The sequence below is a fragment of the Rhinoderma darwinii genome, chromosome 4, assembly GCF_050947455.1.
Source record: "Rhinoderma darwinii isolate aRhiDar2 chromosome 4, aRhiDar2.hap1, whole genome shotgun sequence".
Classification (NCBI taxonomy): Eukaryota; Metazoa; Chordata; class Amphibia; order Anura; family Rhinodermatidae; genus Rhinoderma; species Rhinoderma darwinii.
In genome coordinates, this window is record NC_134690.1 from 8,886,637 (window position 1) to 8,905,803 (window position 19,167).

General features: G+C 40.5%; 1 protein-coding gene across 1 annotated transcript in view; it reads left to right on the forward strand.

Moving 5' to 3' along the window:
- Positions 1-220: 220 nt before the first annotated feature.
- CIMIP2C (ciliary microtubule inner protein 2C) overlaps positions 221-19,167 on the forward strand; it is a 43,679-nt gene continuing 24,732 nt past the window's right edge. The window contains exon 1 of the mRNA XM_075860815.1: positions 221-380. Coding sequence (XP_075716930.1) covers positions 307-380 — 74 coding nt within the window. The 5' untranslated portion in view covers positions 221-306. The remainder of the gene's footprint in view (positions 381-19,167) is intronic.

The window sequence follows — 19,167 nt, forward strand, 5'->3', positions numbered from 1 at the left end:
CAGTGTGACATCACCGGCTGTAGTCTAGTAGTTGTTGGACTGTGTTACCTGCAGTGTGTATATACAGTAGTAGTAGTATACAGTGTGACATCACCGGCTGTAGTATAGTAGTTGTTGGACTGTGTTACCTGCAGGGTGTATATACAGTAGTAGTAGCATACATTGTGACATCACCGGGGAGTGTTGTTGCTCGGTGACGCTTTGTTGTGACTCTCGTACTTATGACGGTGTAGTAACAATAAGGAGCGGCCGCTGCCGGGGTCTTGGATTTCCCTGTGAATCCCATTACAGAGTTGCAGCAGACAGATGGCTTCCAGGAGCGCAGGCACCCTCATCACCCAAAACAATGCCACCTACATCCCACCTGCTCTCATGCCCGGGTAAGCGGCTTGTATGTTGTCAGGCGGAGGTTAACCCTTTCATCACTCTTCACTACGCCCTGTCCATTGTATAACACGGTCAGAAATTATTCACTAAACCCGAACACTGGAGATTTATTAAAAGTTTATTACAATCTGCAGATTATTACATCACTGACCTTTCTGGAGACCTGCAGAGCATTGCACCTTTCTCTTCACTGACCTCTCTATGCATCTGCAGAGCATTTCACCCTTATCGGTCCTGAGACTTTCAGCTCAGAAATAAAACTCAACCTCCCCTGGAATTAGAGGGAACCCCCACAAGGCGTGTACCCGGGTATGAGGGCGCGGAGGACGAGATGGATTTTGCGTTTATGGAAATGTCAGTCTTAAATCCCTCATTTATTATCAGTAATTGAGTTTTATTCCTCGGCCAAATCGGTCTTAAAGGGCAACTCCACCCTCAATCATGCAGTGTAAATCATTTCTTCTCCACCATCCACAGCTCAGTCATTTAACAATATTCCACTTTGGTCTCCTGTTCTAGGAAGCTGAGATCTAAGCTGCTGTATGCGGATTCCTTACACTTTAGTTGTCCCTTTTATAATTTATCCCTCACCTCCCTATTCACAGGGTTCTAAGAAGCTGAGATTTAAGCAGCTGTACGTTGGGTTCTCATTGCTTTTGCTGTCCCTTTGAAATATATCAGTCCCCTCCATTTAAAGTCACATTCACATGGGTCTAGGGAGCTGAGATTGATTCTGCTGTATGTGGGATCTTCACATTGCGGCGCTTCACTAGATCACGTTGCGATCTCTGGAGGACAAGGCTGGTTCAGACGTCCCTGTGCGATCTTTCACTTCCTTCCCTTGAAGCCGTAGTCCAGGAAACTGAGATCTTAGCTGCTGTTTGTAGGGTCTCACACTATAGAGCTGCTTTCGTTTTCGCTGTAATCTTGTACCCCTCTTTCTTGAAGTCATCGTCACAGGGGCCCAGGTAGATGAGTTCTTGTCCGCAATCTTCTTCACATTTCTTTAACCCCTTAAAAACACGGCCAATTTGATTTTTTTTATTTTTTTTCTCCGCGCTTTCCAAAAGCCATAACTTTTTTATTTCTTCCAGGGCTTGTTTTCTGTAGTTTTTCATGACACCATTTATTGTACCGCATAATGTACTGGGAAGCTGAAAAAAAACATATTTGTGGGGTGAAATGGGCAAAAAACAGTGATTACGCCATTTTTGTGGGGGTTTTTGTTTTTACGGCGTCCATCAGGAGGTAAAAACGACAAATTCACCTTATTTTACAGGTTGATACGATTACGGCGATACCAAATTTATCAAATTTTACCACTTTTAAAAAAACTATTTGCTAAATAAAAAAATGCTTTGTGTCGCCGTATTCTGAGCGCCAGAACTTTTTATTTTTCCATCAATTTCGCGATGTGAGGGCTTAAATATTGCGGGGCGAGCTGTAGTTTTCACCGATACCATTTTGGGGTATATGCCACTTTTTGATCACTTTTTTTGGAGCGCTAAGGAGACCAAAAACCAGCAATTTGCGTGTTTTATATATATATTGTTTTTTACGGCGTTCTCTGAGCGGGTTAAACAACGCCATATTGTGATCGTTCAGACTTTTACGCACGCGGCGATACCAGTTATGTTAACTTTTATTGTTTTTAACATTTTCAAGATTTAAGAAAAAAAGGGGAAAAGTTTTTTTTAAAAACTTTTAAGATTTTTTTGGAACATTAAAAAAATCTTTATTTAACTGTTATTTACTTGTTTTTATTAGTCCCCCCCCCGGGGGACGTGAAGCAGCGATCGTTTTGGATCGATTGAATGATATACTGCTTCTTGTGTAATTCTAGGAAGCTGAGATCTAAGGTGCTGTTTGTGGATTTATATCCTAGAGATGAGGTGGTTGTCACTTTGTAATCTTGTACCTCTCTCTCTCTCTTGAAGTCATAGATATAGGGTCCAGGAAGATGAGTTTTGAGGTCCTGTATGGAGGGTTCTTATACCTTAGAGCTTCATTCGCTCTTGCTTTGTCTTCTCCTACCTTGAAATGATTTTAAAATGGAGTTAAAATGGAAGCTGAGATCTGTGGTGCTGTATGTGGGGTCCTCGCACCGTAGTGATGCTTCGGTTGTTCCTTTGCAATCTTCCAGTCCCCACTCTTAACCCCTTCCCGACACCCGCCATATATATATATATATATATATAGAGCGAAAGTATGGAGCCGGCTCATGGGCTCAGCCCACTCCTTCAGATGTGCGTGTCAGCCTAAGGCTATGTTCACACGCCAAGTCAAACCTTGATGAAGCTGAAAACGGTTTTTGAGGGCTTTTTTTTTAGACATTTTTGGAGCTGTTTTTCAATTGACCCAATGAAAAACAACTCCAAAAACAGCTCAAGAAGTGACGCGCTCCTTCTTGCGGGGCTGAACGAAACACTATTTTCCCTATTGAATTCAATGGGCAGATGTTTGGAGGCGTTCTGCTTCCGATTTTTCGGCCCGAAAAAAAGCCGTGTGAACATACCCTCAAGTTGCAGTCAACGCTTCAGCGCAACGAGCGGGATCGCAGATGAATACGATTCCTCCCATTTAGCCCCTTTGATACCGCGGTCAATTGCGACCACCGCATCCAAGCCATTAAAAAGTGGGGGGGAGGGGCACTGTTTCTTTGGTCACCTCATCTTCAAAGAAAAACGGAATAAAAAGTAAAAAACATTAAAAAAAAAACTACAGAAATTTGGTATCGCCGTCATCGTATTGACCTGCGCAATAAACGTCACATTTTGTTTTTACCTCACGGTGAACGCCATAAAAACGAAACCCAAAAAAACAATGTAGGAATTGTTGTTTCTTTCCCATTCCACTCGGCAAAGAATTTTAATATCACCGCAGGGTTAAAAGTAGAGAATTGATATTTTTCCTGCAGAGCCGTATTTTGTTGCCTCGTCTCTGCCTTCTAGGAAAACACACGGGGATGTAGCAGAGCCGTGTACGGCAGACAATAAGTGTCAGGAGCGAGTACAACTTTATCGCAGTTTAATTTGTTCCATTTTATTATTTATTTATGGTGTATCAATTATTTATCCCAGCGCCGCGTCCTCGACCCGGAACACAAGTCACGCTCTAAAACGCGGCAGGACGCGGCTTCTCCTCATCACCGGGGATCAGTGCTATTAGCCAACAAGGTCTAAGACTGTAGACCATGCCAAGGTGCCTTAAAGGGGAATTCCACCTCAAATCATCCTTTGACATACCATACAGACTTGTCAGCCTATAACATGGAGGGGCGGGGGAGTCACTGAGCATAGACCCGCACCATTCCTCAAGACAAAGGGGCAAATGCTGAATGTGTTTGGTCGTCTACTAGAGCTAAGTGGTGCAATCACTTCCAATAAGAGTCCCCTTAAAGTGCCAAAAGATGTAGGCTCCACCCCCCTGACTCGACTTCAGACCCCCAGACAGAGGGGAGGAGCTTATATGACAAGCCATTTTCCAAGCTGTTTGGCGCCATTTGCAACCATGCCCCCAATATTATGGGGGTTAAGGTGTAATACACATAAAGGGGAACCTGTCCTGGTGATTGTTTCCCTTTGAACGGGTTTTCCAGGAATTTCCATTAATTGCCTAGGCTTAGGATAGGGCCCCCCACCGATCAGCAAAATCAAGGGGCCTCGTTGACTGCTGGAATGCTGAAGTCCCGTCACAGGCGCTTCCGTACATCACGTGACATCATCCCAAGCTCAGCCCCATTCACTTGAATGAGGCTCCGCTGCAGTACCAGATGAAGAAAAAGTTAGACCGACTGCGAAACGCGTTGTACATTGGTCAATTATGGTTTTATGATTCCTCGCACTCTAAGTCTGGTTGGCGGCGACCGATAGATCCTGTCTTTTTCGTTTTATTCGATTGATTCCTTGAGGTCTCGTGAACGAGTTCTGCAGGTGGTGCAGCAACCACGCTAACCGGAGGAAAGGCTCCGACTCACGCGTTCATACCAGAGTTTCCCCTGTTTGTTGCCCAACTCGGTTTGGTGAGCGCGAATCTTTTCACTCCGACCATAGGAATATTACTGGCCACTTTTATTGATACATTTATTACACTATGTAGCGCCTTTTGTATTGTTTGTTTCAGCTGCAGTACCGGACACAGCCACAAGTTCGGAAGCGCCTGGTACTACAATAAAGGAGCCGCGGCGCTTGTTGGTCTGTGGAGTTTCCAGGAGTCTAAACTTTTACGCTTTGATAACATTTCCTAAGAATAAGCCATCAATGTAAATTCCTGGACAACCCCTCTAAGAAAACATTTTGCGGCTTCCCCCGCCGGGACACGTGTTGTATTGACGCGGCCTCCACTCTGCTGCTCGCGGCTCCGGCCCTGATGAGAACAAGTCCTAGTTTCTCTGCTGGAATGGAAAACAAATGCAGTTTTCTTAGTGAAAATCAATTTTTCATGAGCTGCGTTACATAATACGGGGCCTGGGATAACGTTACCAGCTCACCTGACAAGACGCTGCGCCTACACCGGAGCGTGCCCGCATTACGCAGGGTAAAAGTCAGCGTGAGGAGCCCAATTACCAGTCCTGACCTCATTCCGGGGATATGTAAGAACTTCTCGGAGCTTAAAGAAATAACCGAGGCAGAACGGATATGAATAGTGTCGTAAGAGGCACAAAGTAAAATAAAATGGCGCAATTCGCGAGGGATGTTAGACACATTTCATGGCACGGCTACAATCATGTACACCAATCATTTGTGTCGAAAAATGACGCATATCTTTAATAAATATGCTGCAATTTACAACTCCTTTAAGCCACACCCCTTTTTATTTGCATTTTTCAGGAGTAAAAGCTTTAAAAAAAACATAAAATTTAGCGCACGACATGCGACCGCTTTTTATCCAGCACCATTTGGGATATAATTCTGGTGCATTTTGCTTAGTAAGTGACACAGGGATTCAGAGAACACTTATAGGAAAGTCCCTGTGTCATGCCCCGCCCATCAGCTCCGCCCCCTCAGCCCCTTCAATAGGGTTGTATCAGTGTTCATTAACCCACTGCAGAACTCCCCATGGGGCTTGAGGTGAAGTTTCTTTTCTCTTTAAAGAATATTAATGGATGGAGGGCCTAACTATTATATGGGGGCACATAACTACATTATGGGGGCACATAACTACTATATGGGGGCACATAACTACTTTATGGGGGCACATAACTACATTATGGGGGCACATAACTACTTTATGGGGGCACATAACTACTTTATGGGGGCACATAACTACTATATGGGGGCACATAACTACTTTATGGGGGCACATAACTACTTTATGGGGGCACATAACTACATTATGGGGGCACATAACTACTATATGGGGGCACATAACTACTTTATGGGGGCACATAACTACTTTATGGGGGCACATAACTACTTTATGGGGGCACATAACTACTTTATGGGGGCACATAACTACTTTATGGGGGCACATAACTACTTTATAAGGCCACATAACTACTTTATGGGGCACATAACTACTTTATGGGGGCGCATAACTACTTTATGGGGGCGCATAACTACTTTATGGGGGCACATAACTACTTTAGAGGGGCACATAACTACTTTATGGGGACACATAACTACTTTATGGGGACACATAACTACTTTATGGGGACACATAACTACTTTATGGGGGCACATAACTACTTTATGGGGGCACATAACTACTTTATGGGGGCACATAACTACTTTATGGGGGCACATAACTACTTTATGGGGGCACATAACTACTTTATGGGGGCACATAACTACTTTATGGGGCACATAACTACTTTATGGGGGCACATAACTACTTTATGGGGGCACATAACTACTTTATAGGGTCATACAACTATATAAAAGCACAAAAGGGGACTACTACTGTGTCGGTGCACAGAGGGGGGCCTTACTACTGTGTGGGGGAACTATTACTGTTCGTGACCTAAAGGAGAGCTATTAGGCCAGGATCACACACAAACCTTTGATGCAGTTTTTAGTGCAGTTTTTTTACTCCACTTTTTTTTCTAATAGTGATCCACTATTACTGTGTGGGACACAAAAAGGAGCACTATAACAGTATGTTCACACAGGGCAGACACTCTGCGTAAAGCACACCGCATATCCGCCCTACGCGCAGGAGGGAATTCCGTAGAAAAAAAAATGCAACAAATTGTGGTGCAGTTTTCCGGACGGAATGTTGGCTGCGGAAAATGGCACATAAAAAAAAAAAAAAAAGATACTTACCATGGCGACGCGTCCAGACTTTCTGCAGCCTGTGATTGGCTGAAGCGGTCACATGGGATACCCTGATCCCAGGAGGCTGGCCTGGATGAAAAAAACCAAAGAATTCTGGGTAAGTATAAGATTTTTTTTTTCTGAGTCTAATTTTTTGCGGCAGAATCGCATTCCGACGTGCAAAAAAAGTATCATCTACTACTTGTTGCAGGATTTACCTCCCAATTTAATTCGATGGGGCAATCCCGCAACAAATAAGCAGCATTTACGCAAATACAATTGACATGCTGCGGAATAAAAAAAACGCACCGCATGTCCATTTCTAAGGGTTTTTTCTGCTCAGCATTTACGCAGCGTGTGGAGATTTGTTCAAATCTCATCCACTTTGCTGCTACTGTATTATTTTGCTGAGGATTTTCCGCAATGTAATCCGTTGACGAAAATCCACAGTATTTACGCTAGATGTGAACTGACCCAACTGTGCGGGGCCTAAATTAGGAGCTATTACGGTTTAGGAGGTTATATTACAGTGTAGGGCACCAAGATGGCATTGTTACTATCTACGGCACTTTGGATGGTGCGTTTTTGTAGAGGGTTGGGAAGATGTAGGGTGGGTGCTGTAAAATCAAGGAGCCAAAGACGTCTGTGCTGTATATTCTGCAAAGACAAGTCATGGCCGGGAGAAGTCGTCATGGCGGTCTTAGCAAGATGAAAAGAAAAAGTGAATTACTCCAATCACAGAAGATGTCCCCTGTGAGTCACTATATATAACTGTACCGTATTCACTATTATGGTCTGCCGAGTGCATGTGTAGGACTGGTATCTACCACTATAAGGACACTGTATGGTGGTCTTTGTATAGTAGATTTTATTTAGTAACAGTATGGTGGTATTATTCTTTCACTATGTGGTGGTAATATATGGTCATAGTGTGGCGGTATTATTCAGTAACAGTATGGTGGTATTATACAGTCACTATGTGGTTATGGTGTGGAGGTATTATTCAATAACAGTATGGGGGTATTATTCAGTAACAGTATGGGGGTATTATTCAATAACAGTATGGAGGTATTATTCAGTAACAGTATGGGGGTATTATTCAGTAACAGTATGGGGGTATTATTCAGTCACTATGTGGTTATGGTGTGGTGGTATTATTCAGTAACAGTATGGTGGTATTATACAGTCACTATGGGGTTATGGTGTGGGGGCATTATTCAGTAACAGTATGGATGTATTATTCAGTCACTATGTAGTTATGGTGTGGAGGTATTATTCAGTAACAGTATGGGGGTATTATTCAGTCACTATGTGGTTATGATGTGGCGGTATTATTCAGTAACAGTATGGGGATATTATTCAGTAACAGTATGGGGATATTATTCAGTAACAGTATGGGGGGTATTATTCAGTCACTATGTGGTTATGGTGTGGCGGTATTATTCAGTAACAGTATGGGGGTATTATTCAGTCACTATGTGGTTATGGTGTGGTGGTATTATTCAGAAACAGTATGGGGGTATTACTCAGTCACTATGAGGTTATGGTGTGGCGGTATTATTCGGTAACAGTATGGGGGTATTAGTCAGTCACTATGTAGTTATGGTGTGACGGTATTATTCAGTAACAGTATGGGGGGTATTATTCAGTCACTATGTGGTTATGGTGTGGCGGTATTATTCAGAAACAGTATGGGGGTATTATTCAGTAACAGTATGGGGGTATTATTCAGTAACAGTATGGGGATATTATTCAGTAACAGTATGGGGGTATTATTCAGTCACTATGTGGTTATGGTGTGGTGGTATTATTCAGTAACAGTACGGGGGTATTATTCAGTCACTATGTGGTTATGGTGGTATTATTCAGTAACAGTATGGGGGTATTATTCAGTCACTATGTGGTTATGGTGTGGCGGTATTATTCAGTAACAGTATGGGGGTATTATTCAGTAACAGTATGGGGGTATTATTCAATCACTATGTGGTTATGATGTGGCGGTATTATTCAGTAACAGTATGGGGGTATTATTCAGTAACAGTATGGGGATATTATTCAGTAACAGTATGGGGGTATTATTCAGTCACTATGTGGTTATGGTGTGGTGGTATTATTCAGTAACAGTATGGGGATATTATTCAGTAACAGTATGGGGGGTATTATTCAGTCACTATGTGGTTATGGTGTGGCGGTATTATTCAGAAACAGTATGGGGGTATTATTCAGTAACAGTATGGGGGTATTATTCAGTAACAGTATGGGGATATTATTCAGTAACAGTATGGGGATATTATTCAGTCACTATGTGGTTATGGTGTGGTGGTATTATTCAGTAACAGTACGGGGGTATTATTTAGTCACTATGTGGTTATGGTGGTATTATTCAGTAACAGTATGGGGGTATTATTCAGTCACTATGTGGTTATGGTGTGGTGGTATTATTCAGTAACAGTATGGGGGTATTAGTCAGTCACTATGTGGTTATGGTGTGGTGGTATTATTCAGTAACAGTATGGGGGTATTATTCAGTCACTATGTGGTTATGGTGGTATTATTCAGTAACAGTATGGGGGTATTATTCAGTCACTATGTGGTTATGGTGTGGCGGTATTATTCAGTAACAGTATGGGGGTATTATTTAGTCACTATGTGGTTATGGTGTGGAGGTATTATTCAGTAACAGTATGGGGATATTATTCAGTCACTATGTGGTTATGGTGTGGCGGTATTATTCAGTAACAGTATGGGGGTATTATTGTCACTATGTGGTTATGGTGTGGCGGTATTATTCAGTAACAGTATGGGGGTATTATTCAGTCACTATGTGGTTATGCTGTGGCAGTATTATTCAGTAACAGTATGGTGGTATTATTCAGTCACTATGTGGTTATGGCGTGGACGTATTAATCAGTAACAGTATGGTGGTATTATTCAGTCACTATGTGGTTATGGTGTGGGGGTATTATTCAGTAACAGTATGGGGGTATTATTCAATCACTATGTGGTTATGATGTGGCGGTATTATTCAGTAACAGTATGGGGATATTATTCAATCACTATGTGGTTATGATTTGGCGGTATTATTCAGTAACAGTATGGGGATATTATTCAGTAACAGTATGGGGATATTATTCAATCACTATGTGGTTATGATGTGGCGGTATTATTCAGTAACAGTATGGGGATATTATTCAGTAACAGTATGGGGATATTATTCAGTAACAGTATGGGGGGTATTATTCAGTCACTATGTGGTTATGATGTGGAGGTATTATTCAGTAACAGTATGGGGGTATGATTCAGTCACTATGTGGTTATGATGTGGAGGTATTATTCAGTAACAGTATGGGGGTATTATTCAGTCACTATGTAGTTATGGTGTGGTGGTATTATTCAGTAACAGTATGGTGGTATTATTCAGTCACTATGTGGTTATGGTGTGGACGTATTATTCAGTAACAGTATGGTGGTATTATTCAGTCACTATGTGGTTATGGCGTGGACGTATTAATCAGTAACAGTATGGTGGTATTATTCAATCACTATGTGGTTATGATGTGGCGGTATTATTCAGTAACAGTATGGGGATATTATTCAATCACTATGTGGTTATGATTTGGCGGTATTATTCAGTAACAGTATGGGGATATTATTCAGTAACAGTATGGGGATATTATTCAATCACTATGTGGTTATGATGTGGCGGTATTATTCAGTAACAGTATGGGGATATTATTCAGTAACAGTATGGGGATATTATTCAGTAACAGTATGGGGGGTATTATTCAGTCACTATGTGGTTATGATGTGGAGGTATTATTCAGTAACAGTATGGGGGTATGATTCAGTCACTATGTGGTTATGATGTGGAGGTATTATTCAGTAACAGTATGGGGGTATTATTCAGTCACTATGTAGTTATGGTGTGGTGGTATTATTCAGTAACAGTATGGGGGTATTATTCAGTCACTATGTGGTTATGGTGTGGAGGTATTATTCAGTAACAGTACGGGGGTATTATTCAGTCACTATGTGGTTATGGTGTGGTGGTATTATTCGGTAACAGTATGGGGGTATTATTCAGTCACTATGTGGTTATGGTGGTGGTATTATTCAGTAACAGTATGGGGATATTATTCAGTCACTATGTGGTTATGGCGTGGACGTATTAATCAGTAACAGTATGGATGTATTATTCAGTCACTATGTGGTTATGGTGTGGTGGTATTATTCAGTAACAGTATGGGGGTATTATTCAGTCACTATGTGGTTATGGTGTGGCGGTATTATTCGGTAACAGTATGGGGGTATTATTCAGTCACTATGTGGTTATGGTGTGGTGGTATTATTCAGTAACAGTATGGAGGTATTATTCAGTCACTATGTGGTTATGGCGTGGACGTATTATTCAGTAACAGTATGGGGGTATTATTCAGTCACTATGTGGTCATGGTGTGGGGATATTATTCAGTAACAGTACGGGGGTATTATTCAGTCACTATGTGGTTATGGTGTGGTGGTATTATTCAGTCACTATGTGGTTATGGTGTGGGGGGTATTATTCAGTAACGGTATGGGGGTATTATTCAGTCACAATGTGGTTATGGTGTGGCAGTATTATTCAGTAACAGTATGGTGGTATTATTCAGTCACTATGTGGTTATGGTGTGGGGGCATTATTCAGTAACAGTATGGGGGTATTATTCAGTCACTATGTGGTTATGGTGTGGCGGTATTATTCAGTAACAGTATGGGGGTATTATACAGTCACTATGTGGTTATGGTGTGGTGGTATTATTCAGTAACAGTATGTGGGTATTATTCAGTCACTATGTGGTTATGGTGTGGGGGTATTATTCAGTAACAGTATGGGGATATTATTCAGTCACTATGTGGTTATGGCGTGGACGTATTAATCAGTAACAGTATGGGGGTATTATTCAGTCACTATTTGGTTATGGTGTGGTGGTATTATTCAGTAACAGTACAGGTGTATTATTCAGTCACTATGTGGTTATGGTGTGGCGGTATTATTCAGTAACAGTATGGGGATATTATTCAGTAACAGTATGGGGATATTATTCAGTCACTATGTGGTTATGGTGTGGTGGTATTATTCAGTAACAGTACAGGTGTATTATTCAGTCACTATGTGGTTATGGTGTGGCGGTATTATTCAGTAACAGTATGGGGGTATTATTCAGTCACTATGTGGTTATGGTGTGGAGGTATTATTCAGTAACAGTATGGGGTATTATTCAGTCACTATGTGGTTATGGTGGGGTGGTATTATTCAGTAACAGTATGGTGGTATTATTCAGTCACTATGTGATTATGGTGTGGTGGTATTATTCAGTAACAGTACGGGGGTATTATTCAGTCACTATGTGGTTATGGTGTGGTGGTATTATTCAGTAACAGTATGGAGGTATTATTCAGTCACTATGTGGTTATGGTGTGGTGGTATTATTCAGTAACAGTATGGGGGTATTATTCAGTCACTATGTGGTTATGGTGTGGAGGTATTATTCAGTAACAGTATGGGGTATTATTCAGTCACTATGAGGTTATGGTGTGGAGGTATTATTCAGTAACAGTATGGTGGTATTATTCAGTCACTATGTGATTATGGTGTGGTGGTATTATTCAGTAACAGTACGGGGGTATTATTCAGTCACTATGTGGTTATGGTGTGGTGGTATTATTCAGTAACAGTATGGGGGTATTATTCAGTCACTATGTGGTTATGGTGTGGTGGTATTATTCAGTAACAGTATGGGGGTATTATTCAGTCCCTATGTGGTTATGGTGTGGTGGTATTATTCAGTAACAGTATGGGGGTATTATTCAGTCACTATGTGGTTATGGTGTGGTGGTATTATTCAGTAACAGTATGGGGGTATTATTCAGTCACTATGTGGTTATGGTGGGGTGGTATTATTCAGTAACAGTATGGTGGTATTATTCAGTCACTATGTGGTTATGGTGTAGTGGTATTATTCAGTAACAGTATGGGGGTATTATTCAGTCACTATGTGGTTATGGTGTGGTGGTATTATTCAGTAACAGTATGGAGGTATTATTCAGTCACTATGTGGTTATGGTGTGGAGGTATTATTCAGTAACAGTATGGGGTATTATTCAGTCACTATGTGGTTATGGTGGGGTGGTATTATTCAGTAACAATATGGGGATATTATTCAGTCACTATGTGATTATGGTGTGGTGGTATTATTCAGTAACAGTATGTGGGTATTATTCAGTCACTATGTGGTTATGGTGTGGAGGTATTATTTAGTAACAGTATGGGGGTATTATACAGTCACTATGTGGTTATGGCGTGGGGGGTATTATTCAGTAACAGTATGAGTGTATTATTCAGTCACTGTAGTTATGGTGTGGAGGTATTATTCAGTAACAGTATGGGGGTATTATTCAGTCACTATGTGGTTATGGTGTGGCGGTATTATTCAGTAACAGTATGGGGGTATTATTCAGTCACTATGTAGTTATGGTGTGGAGGTATTATGCAGTAACAGTATGGTGGTATTATTCAGTCACTGTGGTTATGGTGTGGACGTATTATTCAGTAACAGTATGGGGGTATTATTCAGTCATTATGTGGTTATGGTGTGGCGGTATTATTCAGTAACAGTATGTGGGTATTATTCAGTAACAGTATGGGGGTATTAGTCAGTCACTATGTGGTTATGATGTGGAGGTATTATTCAGTAACAGTATGGGGGTATTATTCAGTCACTATGTGGTTATGGTGTGGTGGTATTATTCAGTAAGAGTATGGGGGTATTATTCAGTCACTATGTGGTCATGGTGTGGTGGTATTATTCAGTAACAGTATGGGGGTATTATTCAGTCACTATGTGGTTATGGTGTGGCGGTATTATTCAGTAACAGTATGGAGGTATTATTCAGTCACTATGTGGTTATGGTGTGGAGGTATTATTCAGTAACAGTATGGGGGGTATTATTCAGTCACTATGTGGTTATGGTGTGGAGGTATTATTCAGTAACAGTACGGGGGTATTATTCAGTCACTATGTGGTTATGGTGTGGAGGTATTATTCAGTAACAGTATGGGGGGTATTATTCAGTCACTATGTGGTTATGGTGTGGAGGTATTATTCAGTAACAGTATGGGGGGTATTATTCAGTCACTATGTGGTTATGGCGTGGCGGTATTATTCAGTAACAGTATGGGGGTATTATTCAGTCACTATGTGGTTATGGTGTGGAGGTATTATTCAGTAACAGTATGGGGGGTATTATTCAGTCACTATGTGGTTATGGTGTGGAGGTATTATTCAGTAACAGTACGGGGGTATTATTCAGTCACTATGTGGTTATGGTGTGGTGGTATTATTCAGTAACAGTATGGGGGTATTATTCAGTCACTATGTGGTTATGGTGTGGCGGTATTATTCAGTAACAGTATGTGGGTATTATTCAGTCACTATGTGGTTATTGTGTGGTGGTATTATCCAGTAACAGTATGGTGGTATTATTCAGTCACTATGTAGTTATGGTGTGGCGGTATTATTCAGTAACAGTACGGGGGTATTATACAGTCACTGTGGTAATGGTGTGGAGGTATTATTCAGTAACAGTATGGGGGTATTAATCAGTCACTATGTGCTTGTGGTGTGGTGGTATTATTCAGTAACAGTATGGGGGTATTATTCAGTCAATATGTGGTCATGGTGTGGCGGTATTATTCAGTAACAGTACGGGGTATTATTCAGTTACTATGTAGACATGGTGTGGTGGTATTATTCAGTAACAGTACGGGGGTATTATTCAGTCACTGTATGGTTATGGTGTGGTGGTATTATTCAGTCACTATGTGGTTATGGTTGGTGGTATTATTCAGTAACAGTATGGGGGTATTATTCAGTCACTATGTGGTTATGGTGTGGGGGTATTATTCAGTAACAGTATGGGGTATTATTTAGTAACAGTATGGCGGTATTATTCAGTAACAATATGGGGGTATTATTCAGTAACAGTATGGAGGTATTATTCAGTCACTATGTGGTTATGGTGTGGAGGTATTATTCAGTAACAGTATGGTGGTATTTTTCAGTAACAGTATGGGGGTATTATTCAGTAACAGTATGGGGGTATTATTCAGTAACAGTATGGAGGTATTATTCAGTCACTATGTGGTTATGGTGTGGCGGTATTATTCAGTAACAGTATGGAGGTATTATACAGTCACTATGTAGTTATGGTGTGATGATATTATTCAGTAACAGTATGGAGGTATTATACAGTCACTATGTGGTTATGGTGTATAGGTATTATTCAGTAACAGTATGGGGGTATTATTCAGTCACTATGTGGTTATGGTATGGGGGTATTATTCAGTAACAGTATGGGGATATTATTCAGTCACTATGTGGTTATGGTGTGGTGGTATTATTCAGTAACAGTATGGGGTATTATTCAGTCACTATGAGGTTATGGTGTGGAGGTATTATTCAGTAACAATATGGGGGTATTATTCAGTCACTATGTGGTTATGGTGTGGTGGTATTATTTAGTCACTATGTGGTTATGGTGTGGCGGTATTATTCAGTCACTATGTGGTTATGGTGTGGAGGTATTATTCAGGAACAGTATGGGGGTATTATTCAGTCACTATGAGGTTATGGTGTGGAGGTATTATTCAGTAACAGTATGGGGGTATTATTCAGTCACTATGTGGTTATGGTGTGGTGGTATTATTTAGTCACTATGTGGTTATGGTGTGGCGGTATTATTCAGTAACAGTATAGAGGTATTACTCAGTCACTATGAGGTTATGGTGTGGAGGTATTATTCAGTAACAGTATGGGGGTATTATTCAGTCACTATGTGTTTATGGTGTGGCAGTATTATTCAGTAACAGTATGGGGATATTATTCAGTAACAGTATGGAGGTATTATTCAGTCACTATGAGGTTATGGTGTGGAGGTATTATTCAGTAACAGTATGGGGGTATTATAAAGTCACTATGTGGTTATGGTGTGGAGGTATTATTCAGTCACTATGTGGTTATGGTGTGGTGGTATTATTCAGTAACAGTATGGGGGTATTATTCAGTCACTATGTGGTTATGGTGTGGTGGTATTATTCAGTAACAGTATGGAGGTATTACTCAGTCACTATGAGGTTATGGTGTGGAGGTATTATTCAGTAACAGTATGGGGATATTATTCAGTCACTATGTGTTTATGGTGTGGCGGTATTATTCAGTAACAGTATGGGGATATTATTCAGTCACTATGTGGTTATGGTGAGGTGGTATTATTCAGTAACAGTACGGGGGTATTATTCAGTCACTATGTGGTTATGGTGTGGCGGTATTATTAGGTAACAGTATGGGGGTATTATTCAGTCACTATGTGGTTATGGTGTGGTGGTATTATTCAGTAACAGTGGGGGTATTATTCAGTCACTATGTGGTTATGGTGTGGTGGTATTATTCAGTAACAGTATGGGGGTATTATACAGTCACTGTGGTAATGGTGTGGAGGTATTATTCAGTAACAGTATGGGGGTATTAATCAGTCACTATGTGCTTGTGGTGTGGTGGTATTATTCAGTAACAGTATGGGGGTATTATTCAGTCAATATGTGGTCATGGTGTGGCGGTATTATTCAGTAACAGTACGGGGTATTATTCAGTTACTATGTAGACATGGTGTGGTGGTATTATTCAGTAACAGTACGGGGGTATTATTCAGTCACTATATGGTTATGGTGTGGGGGTATTATTCAGTAACAGTATGGGGGTATTATTCAGTAACAGTATGGTGGTATTATTCAGTCACTATGTGGTTATGGTTGGTGGTATTATTCAGTAACAGTATGGGGGTATTATTCAGTCACTATGTGGTTATGGTGTGGGGGTATTATTCAGTAACAGTATGGGGTATTATTTAGTAACAGTATGGCGGTATTATTCAGTAACAATATGGGGGTATTATTCAGTAACAGTATGGAGGTATTATTCAGTCACTATGTGGTTATGGTGTGGAGGTATTATTCAGTAACAGTATGGGGGTATTATTCAGTCACTATATGGTTATGGTGTGGGGGTATTATTCAGTAACAGTATGGGGGTATGATTCAGTCACTATGTGGTTATGGTGTGGAGGTATTATTCAGTAACAGTATGGGGGTATTATTCAGTCACTATATGGTTATGGTGTGGGGGTATTATTCAGTAACAGTATGGGGGTATTATTCAGTAACAGTATGGTGGTATTATTCAGTCACTATGTGGTTATGGTTGGTGGTATTATTCAGTAACAGTATGGGGGTATTATTCAGTCACTATGTGGTTATGGTGTGGGGGTATTATTCAGTAACAGTATGGGGTATTATTTAGTAACAGATTGGCGGTATTATTCAGTAACAATATGGGGGTATTATTCAGTAACAGTATGGAGGTATTATTCAGTCACTATGTGGTTATGGTGTGGAGGTATTATTCAGTAACAGTATGGTGGTATTTTTCAGTAACAGTATGGGGGTATTATTCAGTAACAGTATGGGGGTATTATTCAGTAACAGTATGGAGGTATTATTCAGTCACTATGTGGTTATGGTGTGGCGGTATTATTCAGTAACAGTATGGAGGTATTATACAGTCACTATGTAGTTATGGTGTGATGATATTATTCAGTAACAGTATGGGGGTATTATTCAGTCACTATGTGGTTATGGTGTATATGTATTATTCAGTAACAGTATGGGGGTATTATTCAGTCACTATGTGGTAATGGTGTGGAGGTATTATTCAGTAGCAGTATGGGGGTATTATTCAGTAACAGTATGGTGGATATTATTCAGTCACTATGTGGTTATGGTATGGGGGTATTATTCAGTAACAGTATGGGGATATTATTCAGTCACTATGTGGTTATGGTGTGGTGGTATTATTCAGTAACAGTATGGGGTATTATTCAGTCACTATGAGGTTATGGTGTGGAGGTATTATTCAGTAACAATATGGGGGTATTATTCAGTCACTATGTGGTTATGGTGTGGTGGTATTATTTAGTCACTATGTGGTTATGGTGTGGCGGTATTATTCAGTCACTATGTGGTTATGGTGTGGAGGTATTATTCAGGAACAGTATGGGGGTATTATTCAGTCACTATGAGGTTATGGTGTGGAGGTATTATTCAGTAACAGTATGGGGGTATTATTCAGTCACTATGTGGTTATGGTGTGGTGGTATTATTTAGTCACTATGTGGTTATGGTGTGGCGGTATTATTCAGTAACAGTATGGAGGTATTACTCAGTCACTATGAGGTTATGGTGTGGAGGTATTATTCAGTAACAGTATGGGGGTATTATTCAGTCACTATGTGGTTATGGTGTGGTGGTATTATTCAGTAACAGTATGAGGTATTATACAGTCACTATGTGGTTATGGTGTGGAGGTATTATTCAGTAACAGTATGGGGGTATTATTCAGTCACTATGTGGTTATGGTGTGGCGGTATTATTCAGTAACAGTATGGGGGTATTATTCAGTCGCTATGTGTTTATGGTGTGGCAGTATTATTCAGTAACAGTATGGGGATATTATTCAGTAACAGTATGGAGGTATTATTCAGTCACTATGAGGTTATGGTGTGGAGGTATTATTCAGTAACAGTATGGGGGTATTATAAAGTCACTATGTGGTTATGGTGTGGAGGTATTATTCAGTCACTATGTGGTTATGGTGTGGTGGTATTATTCAGTAACAGTATGGGGGTATTATTCAGTCACTATGTGGTTATGGTGTGGTGGTATTATTCAGTAACAGTATGGAGGTATTACTCAGTCACTATGAGGTTATGGTGTGGAGGTATTATTCAGTAACAGTATGGGGATATTATTCAGTCACTATGTGTTTATGGTGTGGCGGTATTATTCAGTAACAGTATGGGGATATTATTCAGTCACTATGTGGTTATGGTGAGGTGGTATTATTCAGTAACAGTATGGGGGTATTATTCAGTCACTATGTAGTTATGGTGTGGCGGTATTATTAGGTAACAGTATGGGGGTATTATTCAGTCACTATGTGGTTATGGTGTGGTGGTATTATTCAGTAACAGTGGGGGTATTATTCAGTCACTATGTGGTTATGGTGTGGTGGTATTATTCAGTAACAGTATGGGGGTATTATTCAGTCACTATGTGGTTATGGTACGGGGGTATTATTCAGTAACAGTATGGGGGTATTATTCAGTCACTATGTGGTTATGGTGGTGGTATTATTCAGTAACAGTATGGTGGTATTATTCAGTCACTATGTGGTTATGGTGTGGTGGTATTATTCAGTAACAGTATGGGGGTATTATTCAGTCACTATGTGGTTATGGTGTGGTGGTATTATTCAGTAACAGTATGGGGGTATTATTCAGTCACTATGTGGTTATGGTGAGGTGGTATTATTCAGTAACAGTATGGGGGTATTATTCAGTCACTATGTGGTTATGGTGTGGTGGTATTATTCAG